The sequence below is a fragment of the Kryptolebias marmoratus genome, linkage group LG24, assembly GCF_001649575.2.
Source record: "Kryptolebias marmoratus isolate JLee-2015 linkage group LG24, ASM164957v2, whole genome shotgun sequence".
Lineage (NCBI taxonomy): Eukaryota > Metazoa > Chordata > Actinopteri > Cyprinodontiformes > Rivulidae > Kryptolebias > Kryptolebias marmoratus.
In genome coordinates this window covers 20,208,004-20,221,184 of record NC_051453.1, presented here as the reverse complement: position 1 = coordinate 20,221,184, position 13,181 = coordinate 20,208,004, and the positions used below count along the sequence as shown (strand labels likewise).

The window sequence follows — 13,181 nt, the reverse complement described above, 5'->3', positions numbered from 1 at the left end:
TTTCCTTTTTGATAAATCATTTAGTCAGAGTTGGCTTAGGTTTCCTAAGCTATCCCTTAGTTGTGCTGGTTTTGTTATGTCATGTTTAGATTTGTTGTTATGAAACCATTTTAAATCTGTTTCAGGTAATGTGACTGCAAGTGGTTAGCTCTGACACATCTATTTACATTTGCTGATAAAATGTGTGCCACAAAATATTTTGTGATTGGATATCTATTACCTAATAGATGCAATACAAGAAAAGTAAAGGAACAAATACACTCATTAGTGACTCAACAATGCTCTGTCAGAGCAAAGACCAAAGGTACTAAAAGCCTGTACCACCTGAGGGGCACCTCTCTCATCATTCATAAATATCTAAAATTAAAGCCATGGTCTTTGGCAGAAGCTTGGCGGGGGTTCTGCAGGAGCCTCTTGGTCTTACCTTTAGGATTTAGACCTTGTGGGGAAAGAAAGGAGGTGTGCCCTCAAACTACTCTTTTATCCCACTTTATGGCATCCTTGTTTCATTAGTGCTGGAATATATGAACTCTGCAAAATACCATATTCAACATAAGCCAAAAGTAAAAGGAGTTCTTTTAACTGCATTTGTAGTATTTAATCAGAAATGTCACAAGAGCAGATCATTATGGGCTTATACTGTATTTGAATGCTTGCTTTGCCATCTTTTACCTACTTCATGTCTGAACACCTCAAGCCACAAATCTGGATGCAATTACAGTATTTCTAGGTATCAAGAAAAGCCATATTTTGCTTGTTTTAATTTTATGTGTAAACTAACACCATCTTCCTTCCAGTACCAGCAATAAATTTTAGAAGTCATATATAAAAAGAACATTCAAGCTCAAAAATGTCTTTGTTCTTGTGATATCTGAGAAGAAGATCATCTCTCTGCTTTGACAAACAGCAGTTCTTTAAGAAGCAGCAGGGTGCCATCAACACAAGTTCAACTCTGAAACAATGCCGAGTGTTTGTGCCAGTGAGAAGGAGCCAGAGAGGTGAAAAGGCCAAGGCAGATGGCCTTCTCACACACAAACTGGAAGAGGCTTCATTCCACTGTGCTTCTTCAACTTTATGAAAGGGAGGGCAAAGAAAAAGAATGGCCTGTCAAATGCCACACTGCCTCGTGTATTAACATGTAGAGAGAAGCTGGGAGGACCTCTTCACTGGACAGCTAACAAATGCAAAGTGTGATGAATAGCAGGCAGGACAAAACAAGAACCAAACTAAAAAAAATGAGCCAGAAAGAAATGTTTTTGAAAACAAATATTATTAAGATAGATATTATTTATTAATGTGTAAATACTTATCAAAAAAGAGCTATAAAAAGCTAGCAGAACAGCCTATTGGACTTTTTTTAAAATGTATCTATAGCAATTTTGCCTCTTATACAATCAAATTTAAACTGAAGTGAAAAACAGTTTACTGTATTTCCAAGCATTCATATTTTGTTATCAAAGGGCAACCTAAGAATCCACTGACACATTTTGGAAAAAAACACTGCAGTTTTCCAAAGAACCATTTTAAAACTGGTTCACGGTCTTTCAGCTGGACTCATCTGGTGGAAGTGGAGTGGAGAAGGTGAGGCCCCAGGAGGAGCCGGTCTGACAAAAGATACCACTTGGAGGCCTCCTTATGAAGTTGTCTTAGTCATGCTACAAAAAATCCATTTGCGTAACAATAAAACTAAACTTGATAAAATGAAAAACTGGATCTCAAAAATCTCAGTGTAATTTTGTTTTTTTTTTAACAATTTTACTTGGCCTAATCAGTGGAGTCACATAATTCTTTTACTCCTGCTCTCCCCAGCCTCAGTGCTGTTTTTTTTTTCTCCACAGAGCTGAAGAACACAATGGAAAGCGCACTATTCCCCCAGCTGTCTTCTATTACTGGCTCTGACCAAAATTATTTACACGTCTGCTTACTGGAACTATGGAGAGAAGGAGCAAAAGAGGGAAAAGGGGAGGTGGGCGGGATTTGGTTTACTCCTTCAGGTTTGCGTAAGCATCCTCTTAGCAGGAGGCTGACACGATACGCTGGACATGAAATATCTACAGGCAGGAATGTGTTTCCATGTGATTCCAGTTCTGTTCCTTGTGTTTGTGTTTATTCCGGAGGAATGACTGAGTACAGATAAATAAATAAAAAATTAAACTGTATATCTCTGCAAAATGCAGCGTGAATACTGAGGGCTGAATACATTTACTGAAATTCGCAGAAGAAGCTGAAATGGGCAAAACAACAAGTTAAAATGAGCAGAACACAAGCTGAAAGCTAAAAGCAATAGAGCACAAACTAAAAAAAAATGTAGCAAAGCAGCAAAAAGCTAGGAGCTAAAAGCAGTAGCTGTAAATAGCAAAACAGATGTTAAAAGTAAAATTAGCTAAACAAATGCTAACATTAGCAAAGCAAAAGCTAAAAGTAGCAAAACATGCTAAAGCTAAAATTAAAAATACAGTAGCTAAAATTAGCAAAACTATAGTTAAAAGCTAAGAGAAGCAGAATGGTAGCTAAAAACTTGGAGTAGCAAAACAATAGCTCAAAGCTAAAAGTAGCAGAAGAGTGGCTAATAGTTAAATGTAGCCTACAAAGATAAAAACAGAGCAAGTATGCTGAAGCAGATTTTAAAGAAAACAATGCTTTTGAAGGAATTGAAGAGATCTTAATGTATTTCTAAGGGGAATTTTATTTTAAATAAAGGTAAACATTCTGAAAGTTTAACATTGGCGTGAAACAATTGAAAATTTTTTCACTCGAGTTCGCTCGCTGTAGCAACCACTGCGAAAAAGATCAGCCGAAAAAGGAAAAAATACATTTTAAAAATTCAAAAGTGGAAAAGTTACAAAAATCAACAGTTATATCAAACTATTCCCAACTGAGCTGAATATTTTGATATGTGAATGGTTACGATTGCACAAATGATGCAAAGTAGTTTGACAGCAAAGATGTACAGAAGAAACGATAAACAAGAAAACAAAACTAGCTCAGCACTGACATAATAAATGAACCACAGTTCACTTTACACACTGTTGTTAATTAAACTGGACAATGGAAAAGCAAAGCAACAGCTCTACACAGACAGAGCCAGAATGACTGCCTCCTTCTTGACAGCACTGTTCAGATAAAGGCTTCACCATGGGGGGAGAGCAGACCTGTAATTAGACCCAGTCAGGACTCCCGTTGCTATGTAAACATCTCAACCACTATCCTTAGCAGCATTGCCTCTGCTCCGGCTCCTCAGCATGAATCACAAGGCAACATCTGGTTTAGCGTGCTGGAAGGGACTTTGTCGGTTTGGCACGTCGTCCGTGTGTGGAGTGTGTCGATCTGGACCAGACAACCCACGCCCGCTCCTGCCTTTCTCCTTTCCCCCAACTACCCCAGCTCTCATATTACAGATGTTGCACAATGCATTCTGGCAGTCCTGACTTTTGTTGGACCTAAGAAAGGATTGTGAATATAGAGATGGAGCTTTTACCCAACTGTGGGGGGGAGAGAAAAAATATTACAACCACTTTTGGCATCACAGTGACTCTTGTCTGCCAAAAGTATACAAAAGTCCAGACAGAAAGAATTTGTTTACTTTACAGTAAAGCTAAAAACTTGAGCATGCGGACTAAATATGAGCACAGCTCCGATTCTTTATTACAATCTTTGTAATGGCCAATGCAAGACAAATTTTGCCTCATCAATTTTTAAGCTGTGAGACATTAAAATCAGGGTAACGGATAGTGGTGTATTTAATCATAACCAGCATCCTTACCAGAGCTGTTCCTGGCAAGTGAGTAAAAAGTTAATATCTGGCATATCTCCTGAAAGACTCGAGTTAATTGCAAAACACAAAGTCCGCCCAAAAGGCCAATGTTTCCCCTCCCCAAACTGTGGTTATAGCAAGCAGAGAGGAGAGGCGACCACAAAATGGTAATGATAGAATGGAAAAACATGTATAAACAGCAAAAAGCAGAGCGAAGCAGCAGAGCAGAGAGCTGAAATACGGATGTTAAGGTGCTCTCAGTCTGACTCTTAGGAGTTATGGGAGGTTCAGCTTTTGGATTGCATTATGCTGAGAGAGGAGTCATTGCAGGCTAATCTAAACATTACATAAGAGCCCTGCTTACTACTTTAAAGGCATATGTGAGTGTTTACACAGATGCAGAAACATAACAGACATATAGTGTAAAACCAAGCTGGAGTTTGATATCACTGAGCATAAATAAGGAGTTTAAAAGAAAACAAATGGCAGAAATGGCCCAAAAAACAAAGAATCTATCAAGATGGCAGAGACAGAAAGACAGACAGACAGACAGACAGGCAGGCAGGCAGACAGATAAAGTTATTAAGAAATAGTACTGCAGAGTTTTAAACTAAGATCATCTTGTGTTGAGAAATGCTGGAGTTGTAGCTGTTCTCCTCAAATTTTAAACACAAAGTGATGCACAATCTCTTGCGATATTGTGAGATGTAGCTGGATGTGTTGTGAATGACTCTCAGCTACTAACCCCTCCAAATTTAAACTCATTATCTGTAAGTTATACACACTTCTGCATTGACTAAGATCACCGAGCTGTGGCAGCTGTCTTAAATTGAACTGACTCCATCAAATGATTCATTTTCAGTTTCATTCAAATCAGTGGTCCATGCGATATTTTGGTAACAGACAAACGCGCACACACGCGCGGAGAAACAAGAAATAGTGTTTTTGCTCGTTTCCCTCATAAAGTTTATTCAACATTATGATCAAAAAGAGATCTGGTTGGTTTTTAGCTGTTTAAAAGTCAACAAAGTGTTAAACTGAAGAGAAAATTTGTCAGCAAGTACAAGCACTCACTGCCAGAGCAAAGGGCACTCACTTGTCTAACTGTAAATATCTGTCCCCCGTGACACAGTAAAACAATGCATCCTGCAGTATGAGGAAGAATTCAGAGGAAAACTTCATTCGGGACTTCATTGTGTTCTAGATCCTGGCATTGTGGAAGAAATGATGTTTGCTCTACCCACAACACAAACTCACTACACTGCTTTTGTTTGAGTAAAAGTCAGCTCTCTGGAGAGCCAGCTAGCTCTCTGGAGAATAGAGAAGAGCTTTTAAATAATAACCTATGGCGGCAACCAGACTGAAAGCACAAAAATCCAAACCACCTTTTTTTTGTTCTGTTGTAGGCCTTCTTACTGGTAATTATCCTTGTGTTGCCAAAAACAAACAACATGGGAGGTTGCAGCACAAACCTGGGTAAATTTGAGGCCTTGTAAAGCAAATCTGTCTGAATATGACTTTTGGCAGTCCGAAAAGCAGAAAAGAGCAACATCTTTAACATGGTTTCTGCAAAGACTATAACCAGATAAACAGATTTTTTTCATCAAAATGTGGGTCTGGTTGTCAATCCTGGGCCTGTGGATACAATGACTTGGTCACAAAATCACAAGGCAAAGAAATCCACTGCAGCTTTTAAAGACAGTGTGGACACCACAGCAGTGTCAAGTTCTTAAACTACATCCAGCGGTAATCCAAACTCCACCCACATCCAGCCATGAAAGATACGACCGCAACCTCCACTAATCATGTGAAGCAAAGTGGTTTTATTAACTTTCAGAGCCAGTAAATTCAGTTCAGATGGTCAAGACTAAATGAATCTTAATAACTGTGGCTTTAGATGGACTTTTCTTCTACCGCAGCATTAATAATTTTGGTAAATGAATAGATTTACACAGAGCTTGGTACAAATAATCCAACTCTGCAGGGGGTATAGTTTAACAAGTTGATAACTTTGTTGTTCCACAAAAAAATCAAGAAGTCTGACAATTTTGGTGTATGGGTACATATTTAAGCTCAGATTTGTTGAGTAAAGTATACAGATAAAAGTGCTGTGTTTACATTAAGTGTGTACTTGCATTTTAGAATTGCATAATAATATATCTGAGTAAACTCTTTCAAACTGCATCATGATATGGTTCAGAAAAGGCTTTTTTATGAATAATTTCATAGAGTACTTTGCAATGAGTACCATTAAGTTGCACTGAATAAAAAAGGCACCTTTCTTCTATTAGATGAATCTTTAATCAGTCTCTCTCAGTAAATGACCATGAATCCACTTACTGAAAACTTGTATTTGTCAGTTACTCACATTGAACTGGTATTAATACAAACTGAATCCATGCAGCATAAACAACAGGACTTTCAAGTGATGAGTCATGTAAAAAAAACGACACTTCACCTTCAAACTTTCTGTAGATAACCGGAACTACTATGAATGATGCAACCTAATAAATAATACATTTAAACCTTTTTTCAAAGAATTACCATGAATCATGAATCATTAGACACAATATAATTAAATTTAAGACATGAAAATACTGGATCAGAAAGATTTTGGAGTGACTTTATCTAGATTGTTTAAAGACTCTAGTCGAGATTAAGAGATATTTAACAAACAGCTTCTTTCTGAACCCACCAAATCACTGGTGCAAAGTGACAAAACTACGAAAAGTACTAAGTCGTGAACATAGGATTTAACCCAAAAAGTTGGTGCAAAGGTGTTTGCACCCTGGTTGTCTTTTTATTTGCTGACAACGGCCTTGAGCCAAAATGTGTCCATCTTTCGTATCCATAATACATAAAGAAGACTCGTTATAGACTGAGTGTTGTGTAACCTTTTGATGCCCTTTTAAACCTGCACACTTGCCTCTGTTTGAACTGTTGCTTCACTTTTTAAGATTAATGGAGTGGAAAAAATCATACACATTTATCACTCTAGACGAACCAATATTTTCGTTGAGTAACTATGATGAGCAGAGTGAATTGATATCTGACATCTTCTGCAGCTCTCGTGGTATAACATGTGAAAGTATTGTAAAATAGCCTCTGTAGCCATTTTCATGAAGATTTTCTCTCTTTATTTATCCTGTTTCACAGTTTTAAGTAACTGGCAGTATGTCTTTTTCTTTTGAGACTAAACTTGTCAGCACTTCCTTGAATGTAAATCCTTCTTACTCATGACTCTGACATGCACTGTCTAGAAAGGATTGCTGGGAAAAAGAATGGAAAATCCCATAGCACGGGCAAAATAGTGATTGCCTAGCAACACAACATAATTACTGATTAGTAAATATCAGTAAATGCTGACTAAGACGTTGCATGTGCTTGCTTCTGCCTCTGATTAATAAAACTATTTGCAAGGATGTAACCAAAAGTGCCACATGTGTAACAGTTATTATCACATGTTTATTAGTCTTAGCATGAACTCACCTGCAGACGTCAGGCAGCATATAGCAAGAAGTGCCAAAGGAATGTGGGATCTTTGAGCCATGTGAATATTCTGCAGCTCCCAGTATGATGTAAGTGGGTGAACTGGTCTTTTTTTTACACAGAGGTGTTCCTCCGCGTCAAAATCTCTACAGGAAGTCACCTTCAAGCTCCAGCTGCAAAGTGAACAAAAATAAAAGACGTCAGCCAGAAGAAGAAGGTTACCTCTGAGTATGGACAAACAGCAGGGAGTGGAGCTCTGCTTAATATACACCGTAGGAGTGATGAAATGAGACAAGAGGAGTGGCCATTTGCAGAGCAGCGGATTAATTTGGGAGGCTAATTGGGGGTCTTGCATGCTTCACAGAACCCCGCTGCAAACACCTCCCCGAGTCAGGCGCAGGTCAGAGTGTGTGAAGAGGGCAGGAATGACTGTAGTGGGGGGTGTGAAACATTTTGGCATATGTCACAGTTTATTAAAACATAATAACTAAGAGCATTAGGAAACACCGGGACACACTACTGGTGTCTTAAGTAAGCAGTCTAATACCTTCCCCCTCATCCTCACCTACCCACCCACGCACACACACACACACATATCATCATCACCACCACTACCAATCAGAAGCTTAAACCTTGGCAATCTATCCCTTAACACCACAGTGACAGTATAAGATATATAAATATAATAACAATATACAATAAATTTACAAAACATACATTAAATTTACAAAAAATACACACTCAGTATTACAAAACATTGGTTTTCTTTTCATATATATATATATATTATCTCTCTCTATACATATATATATATATATATATATATATATATATATATAGAGAGAGAGAGAGAGAGAGAGAGAGAAAAATGTATAAATTTAATGGCTAGCATTTCTTGAAGAAAAGTATATTGCTGAGTTTTAAACTAAGATCATGTCATGTTGAGAAATGATCAAGTTTTTGCTGTTTGGGTCAAACTTTGTAAAGAACATTTGCGATATTGCGACATCTCGCTTGATCTGGCAACACTAGAAACCTATGTTAAGAATGATTGTCAGCTACTACCACATCAAATTTTAGCCTAAAATATATAGATTTGACTAAGTTATACCTGTGTTTGTGTTTTCTAAGATCAGCTTGCTGTGGCGTCCATCCTGAATTGACTGACTCCAAAAGCTATTCAGTTGAAGATGTACATCCAGTGATTACTTTTTGAGCATTTCACTTAAAAAAGTCCAGTGGTTCATCAGATATTTTGCTGACAGACAGACTGGGCTGGCACCAACAGTTAATGCTAAAGTTTTATTCAAAACTATTCTGCAAAATATTGTGCTTGGAGTATGTCTTAGGGACAATGGACAGCTACCACCACACCAAATTTTAGCTCAATGTTTGTAAAATTGTCTGTGGTATACCTTTTTTTCTGAGTCCTAAAGTCAATTGGCTGTAGCAGCCATCTTGAATTGGACTGACTTCAAAATTTATTCAGTTATAGATATAAACCCAATGATTTCCTCCTTTAAGTTTCATGAAAATCAGTCCAGTGGTTAAAGAGATTTTTTGTTAACGGACAGACAGGGTTGCTTTCATTAGTAATGCCAAAGTTTTAAAAACAGATCTTGAATGATCAGTTAGAGCTCAGTGTATTTGTTGGGAATGACTCTCAGCAACTAACACACTAAATATTACTTCAATATCTTCAAAATTGGCTGAGTCATAGTCATTTCTGTGTTTGCTAAGGTCAGTCGGCGATGGCCTCCATCTTTAATGGGGTTGCCGCCAAACGTTAATCAGCTGAAGATGTACATCCAGTGATTACTTTCTGAGAGTTACGTTAAAATCCATCCTCTGGTTCAAGAGATATTTTGCTCAAGCTACAGTCAATTGAACACACACATGCAGACACGGGCAAAAACAATACTGCCTTTCAATTTGATTGTGGGTGATCACAAGCAACACTGGCCTCAGTCTTTCTTCTACATTAGCAATTTTCATCTGGGTAAAACCTCACTGGTGTTTATTCTTGTTTTCAGGAGCAAATAGGCACGCAGTAATTTAAACTCTGAGTTACTTGAGGCTCACAGATTCTGCCACCGCAAACAAAACCTTATTTTTTTCTTTTTACAAAAAGATGTTGTCAACACAAGAGCCCTTTCTCTGAGTGATATCTGATCCCTTTGAGACAACTAAGGCTCAAATGTGAACCCATGTTGTGAAGGCGTTGAGGCAGGAATCCCACATGTTCACAGCTTAAAGGCCGTGTCTCCGAGCACAGGGGAAGAGGCACGTGTCTCTCTCTGTGACTCGCGGTGAACCAGAGAGCACGCGGGGAAAGTGATGCACAAAGTGCCAAGGTGAGTGGCTCTGCGGTACGAACGGCGCTCATCAAACAAAAGGGCCTTTCACTGCATGGCAGCTGGAAGGGCTGGGGAGTCATTTAGGAGGATCTTTACAAATATTCCACTTTCAGCTCATCACGGAGAGCGAGTGCCCTCGGTTTGAGTTATGCTTCTCCTTGACTTTCATCTCTTGACTGGCTAAACAAAAGAAAGCTGTGGCGCAATACCTTAGGGAAAAGCAAACCAAATCAAAGGAAGGAGAAACACAACTGTTTTCTTCACTTCTGCTGCCTTTCAGATGGGAAAAGCAGATTTGAATGAAATGAGAGGAATGGCATTCTTGTTATATCGAAGGATTTAAGCCGCCAAAGGTGAAGCGACAATAATGTTTTTGCCAGTGTGTGTTTGTTTGTTTGTCTGTACCGCAAGCAAAGTATCTCATGAACCAGTGGATGGATTTTAACAAAACTCTCCGAAAGCAATTACTGGATGTGCATCGACAACTGAACAACCTCTGGAGACAATCTAATTCAAGATGGCTACCCCAGCCAAGCATCCTTAGCAAACACAAAAATGGCTTTAACTCAGACAACTTTGCAGGTGCTGTTTTCCTTTGGGCTGCTCCCTCCACAGCAAGCAAACTTGCATTAAAAAAATGTTTTTCGCCCTAACCCTTTCTGACACAACCTGGGCTCAAACCTGCAGCCTCATGATTGCAGAACCGTGGCACTGAGCATCGAGCTGTCGCAACCTTAGATTAAAACTCTGGCATGAAAGGCGACGGGCGATGTGCATCCCTTTCATGAATGCTAGGCCTTTAATAGGTCTGTTCATAGTTAAGGACAGAGTTTCACTCTTAAAGCTCATTGCCACTGTGCTGGCTTTGCTGCAGCACCTACTATAAAACCCCTTATGTGGCTTCTTTTCAACCTTGGTTTAAGGTGAATGACTGTTTTGCTCCAAAGGAGATCTGGAAAGTCGATCAGAACGAGCGTAGCCCCAAATGGGAGCACTGAACACAGCTGAAACCAAGCTGCATACCTGTGGCGGCTTCAGTGTCGAAGCCTGACTTACACAAGTGTCACCAAGAATGCATTCTGCACTTACATGTTGTCAGGACCAGGCTGTCATCAGAAAGGCCAGAGCTATTAAAATCGGTTTGCTGTTTCTTTCTTTTTATCCCCACCGTTGTTCTTAACATGCAAAAAGGCTATAAAACTGTTCATTTGGCTTTGCAGCTCACAGTCAAGCAGCCCTCTCACCTTTGATACATTTAAAGAGCTTTGTATTTATGGAACAAAACCCGAAAAAAATACATTCAGCACCAAAAAGCACACTCAATATTTAGTTTTTTAACTTTTTTTTTTTTGCATTTTACTAAACAAAATACAATGCAAGTAATTGAAACACCTCCCACAGAAAGATTTAGTGTGAGTATTAACCCTTTACTGTAGTGTGAGTATTAACCCTTTACTGAATGGGGGGGGGGGGGTTGTCATGATGTTCCTTGTGTTTTCATTTTCAAACTTTGTTATTTATCTTTAGAAATTCCTTGTGCTTAGCTTCTCAGTGCGTCTGTGTCATCAGCCATTTCTATCTATCTATCTATCTATCTATCTATCTATCTATCTATCTATCTATCTATAATGTACATATATAGGTATGTATATACAGTATATGTGTGTGTGTGACTGACATAGTTACGATGGCAAGCAAGATAAACATAAACAAGGTGGAATATTTTAATCTTTTATTATTTTATTTAATTTCTCATCCGTTTTCCTCAACGTCTTTGGGGTAAAAACCAGAAGTGACAAGGTTGGGGGCGGATAGACCAAAGGATATTCAAAAAAGGAAAAGCAGCAAAACAGAAGGTTTTTCTGTGACCGTGTTTCAGCAAAAAAAAACTGGCTAACAAGTGGAGCTAACAAATCTTTAATGAGGTGGTCATTAACCCTTTTTTTTAAAAAAAGGCAGGCTTCAATTTAAAAAAAAGGAAAAAATATCTTGTTTGATTTGATTTGATCAGTGTGATCAGTAGTTGTGTCAAGGAGTGTGGTGCAGTGTTATGCAAAGCTGTTTGACTGGGGGATCATCTGAAATAGTTATAGTTGAAACCGTTAATGCAGGGATGTTAAGTTTTGGACATCTGACAGAGGCTCTGTGGAAGCTTGGGTTTTGGTGGTGGTTTGTTTTAAGGTTGTCTTTGTGCTGAAAAATGTCAATTTATAGCAGGTTGTCTTTATTTCAAATTGGATGCTTCTGTTGTTGGAATCCAAACTGCAACGTTTTATCACATAATATCACCACCAGCCACTGTGTATTTATATATATATATATATATATATATATATATATATATATATATATATATATATATATATATGTGTGTGTGTGTGTGTGTGTGTGTGTGTGTGTTTCCAGTGGTTAACCACAACAGTGTACCCATGCTGCTGCTGCTCTGTGACGTTTCAGCCCACCACCACCACCAGCAGCAGCAGCAGCAGCAGCAGCAGCTTGGACTGCCTGTCTCTGCCTGAGAGGAGACAAACGTCCATCCTCTTCTGTCTGAAGGGACCACTAACTGAATATTAACTGCGGAGTTTGCTTTGCCCTCGTCTCAGAAATATACACAAAGCAAAACAAACACTAAACGAGCACACAGTCGTAATAACGTGCTGTAGGTAATCAGATAACATCCCGTGGCTCGAAGGAGAGAAGGACGGAGCTGCATGCCAGCGGATTCACGGCCAGATGTTCAGCTACATGAAGCTACAGCTGGGAAAAAACAACATTCACCGCTCCGCCGGCAGTGTTTTAACAGCGTTAAAAGAAAGCAAACTGGTCTGGGAGACGAGACCAATCAGAAGTTAAGCACTGAAGAAGAAGGAGAAGAAGAAGGACGTACCGTGAAGTGTCCTCGGAAAGTCAAACTCGCTGATGTGAAGTTTAAAAGTCCTCCGTGCCTCGAGCTGAGACCGTTACTAACTGGGAGGAAGCCCGCTGCAGGGAGAGCACACAAACAGCCCCTGCCTAAAGTTCCTACCAGTTTGCTTGCGTCTGTCTGCCTTTTTTATTATTTTCTTCTTTCTTTTTTTTTCACTGCTGGGCTTCGCGTAGAGGCGGGGCTTGGAGGGAGGGGGCGAGCTGAGCTCGAGGAGCCGCTGAGCGCGAGGAGCGTCCGCTGCACGGAGCGCGCGGACCTGCGCAGGACAAACAGTGATCCCTCCGGGCGCTCCTAAACAGCCCGTCATCAACAGAATACACAGAGTTTAGATCACATTTACCTGCATGGCGCTCATGTCTCAGGCGCATGCGCAGAAGCATCTCAAACCTCCGACATCCTGCAGGGTTGAAAGGTCAGCCTTATCGCGTGAAGGCTGCAAATAGTTGCGATTTCTTTAATAAACATATCTGACTTGAGCAACAATCCTGCTGCAAACAAAACAGATCTATGTGCAGGACCTGAAAACCTGGCGAAACTTTGATATTTTTGTGAACAGGAGTGATGTTTTATGTTGGAGTTTTGCTCCACTCTTTCTACAAAACAGTTATGTTTTGCCCGTTTCTGGGTGTGTCTTTGTGTGTCTGTCTGTTAT

The 13,181-nt window shown here is 39.4% G+C and overlaps 1 protein-coding gene across 2 annotated transcripts in view; it reads right to left on the bottom strand.

Moving 5' to 3' along the window:
• tgfbr3 (transforming growth factor, beta receptor III) overlaps positions 1 to 12,711 on the bottom strand; it is a 75,136-nt gene extending 62,425 nt beyond the window's left edge. The window contains exons 1-2 of one of the 2 annotated variants that reach the window (XM_037974097.1): positions 12,491 to 12,711; positions 7,244 to 7,416 (exon numbers count right to left, since the gene is read on the bottom strand). In XM_037974097.1, coding sequence (XP_037830025.1) covers positions 7,244 to 7,304 — 61 coding nt within the window. In that variant the 5' untranslated portion in view covers positions 7,305 to 7,416; positions 12,491 to 12,711. The remainder of the gene's footprint in view (positions 1 to 7,243; positions 7,417 to 12,490) is intronic. The other variant, XM_017425208.3, reaches the window with a different exon arrangement.
• Positions 12,712 to 13,181: the final 470 nt, after the last annotated feature.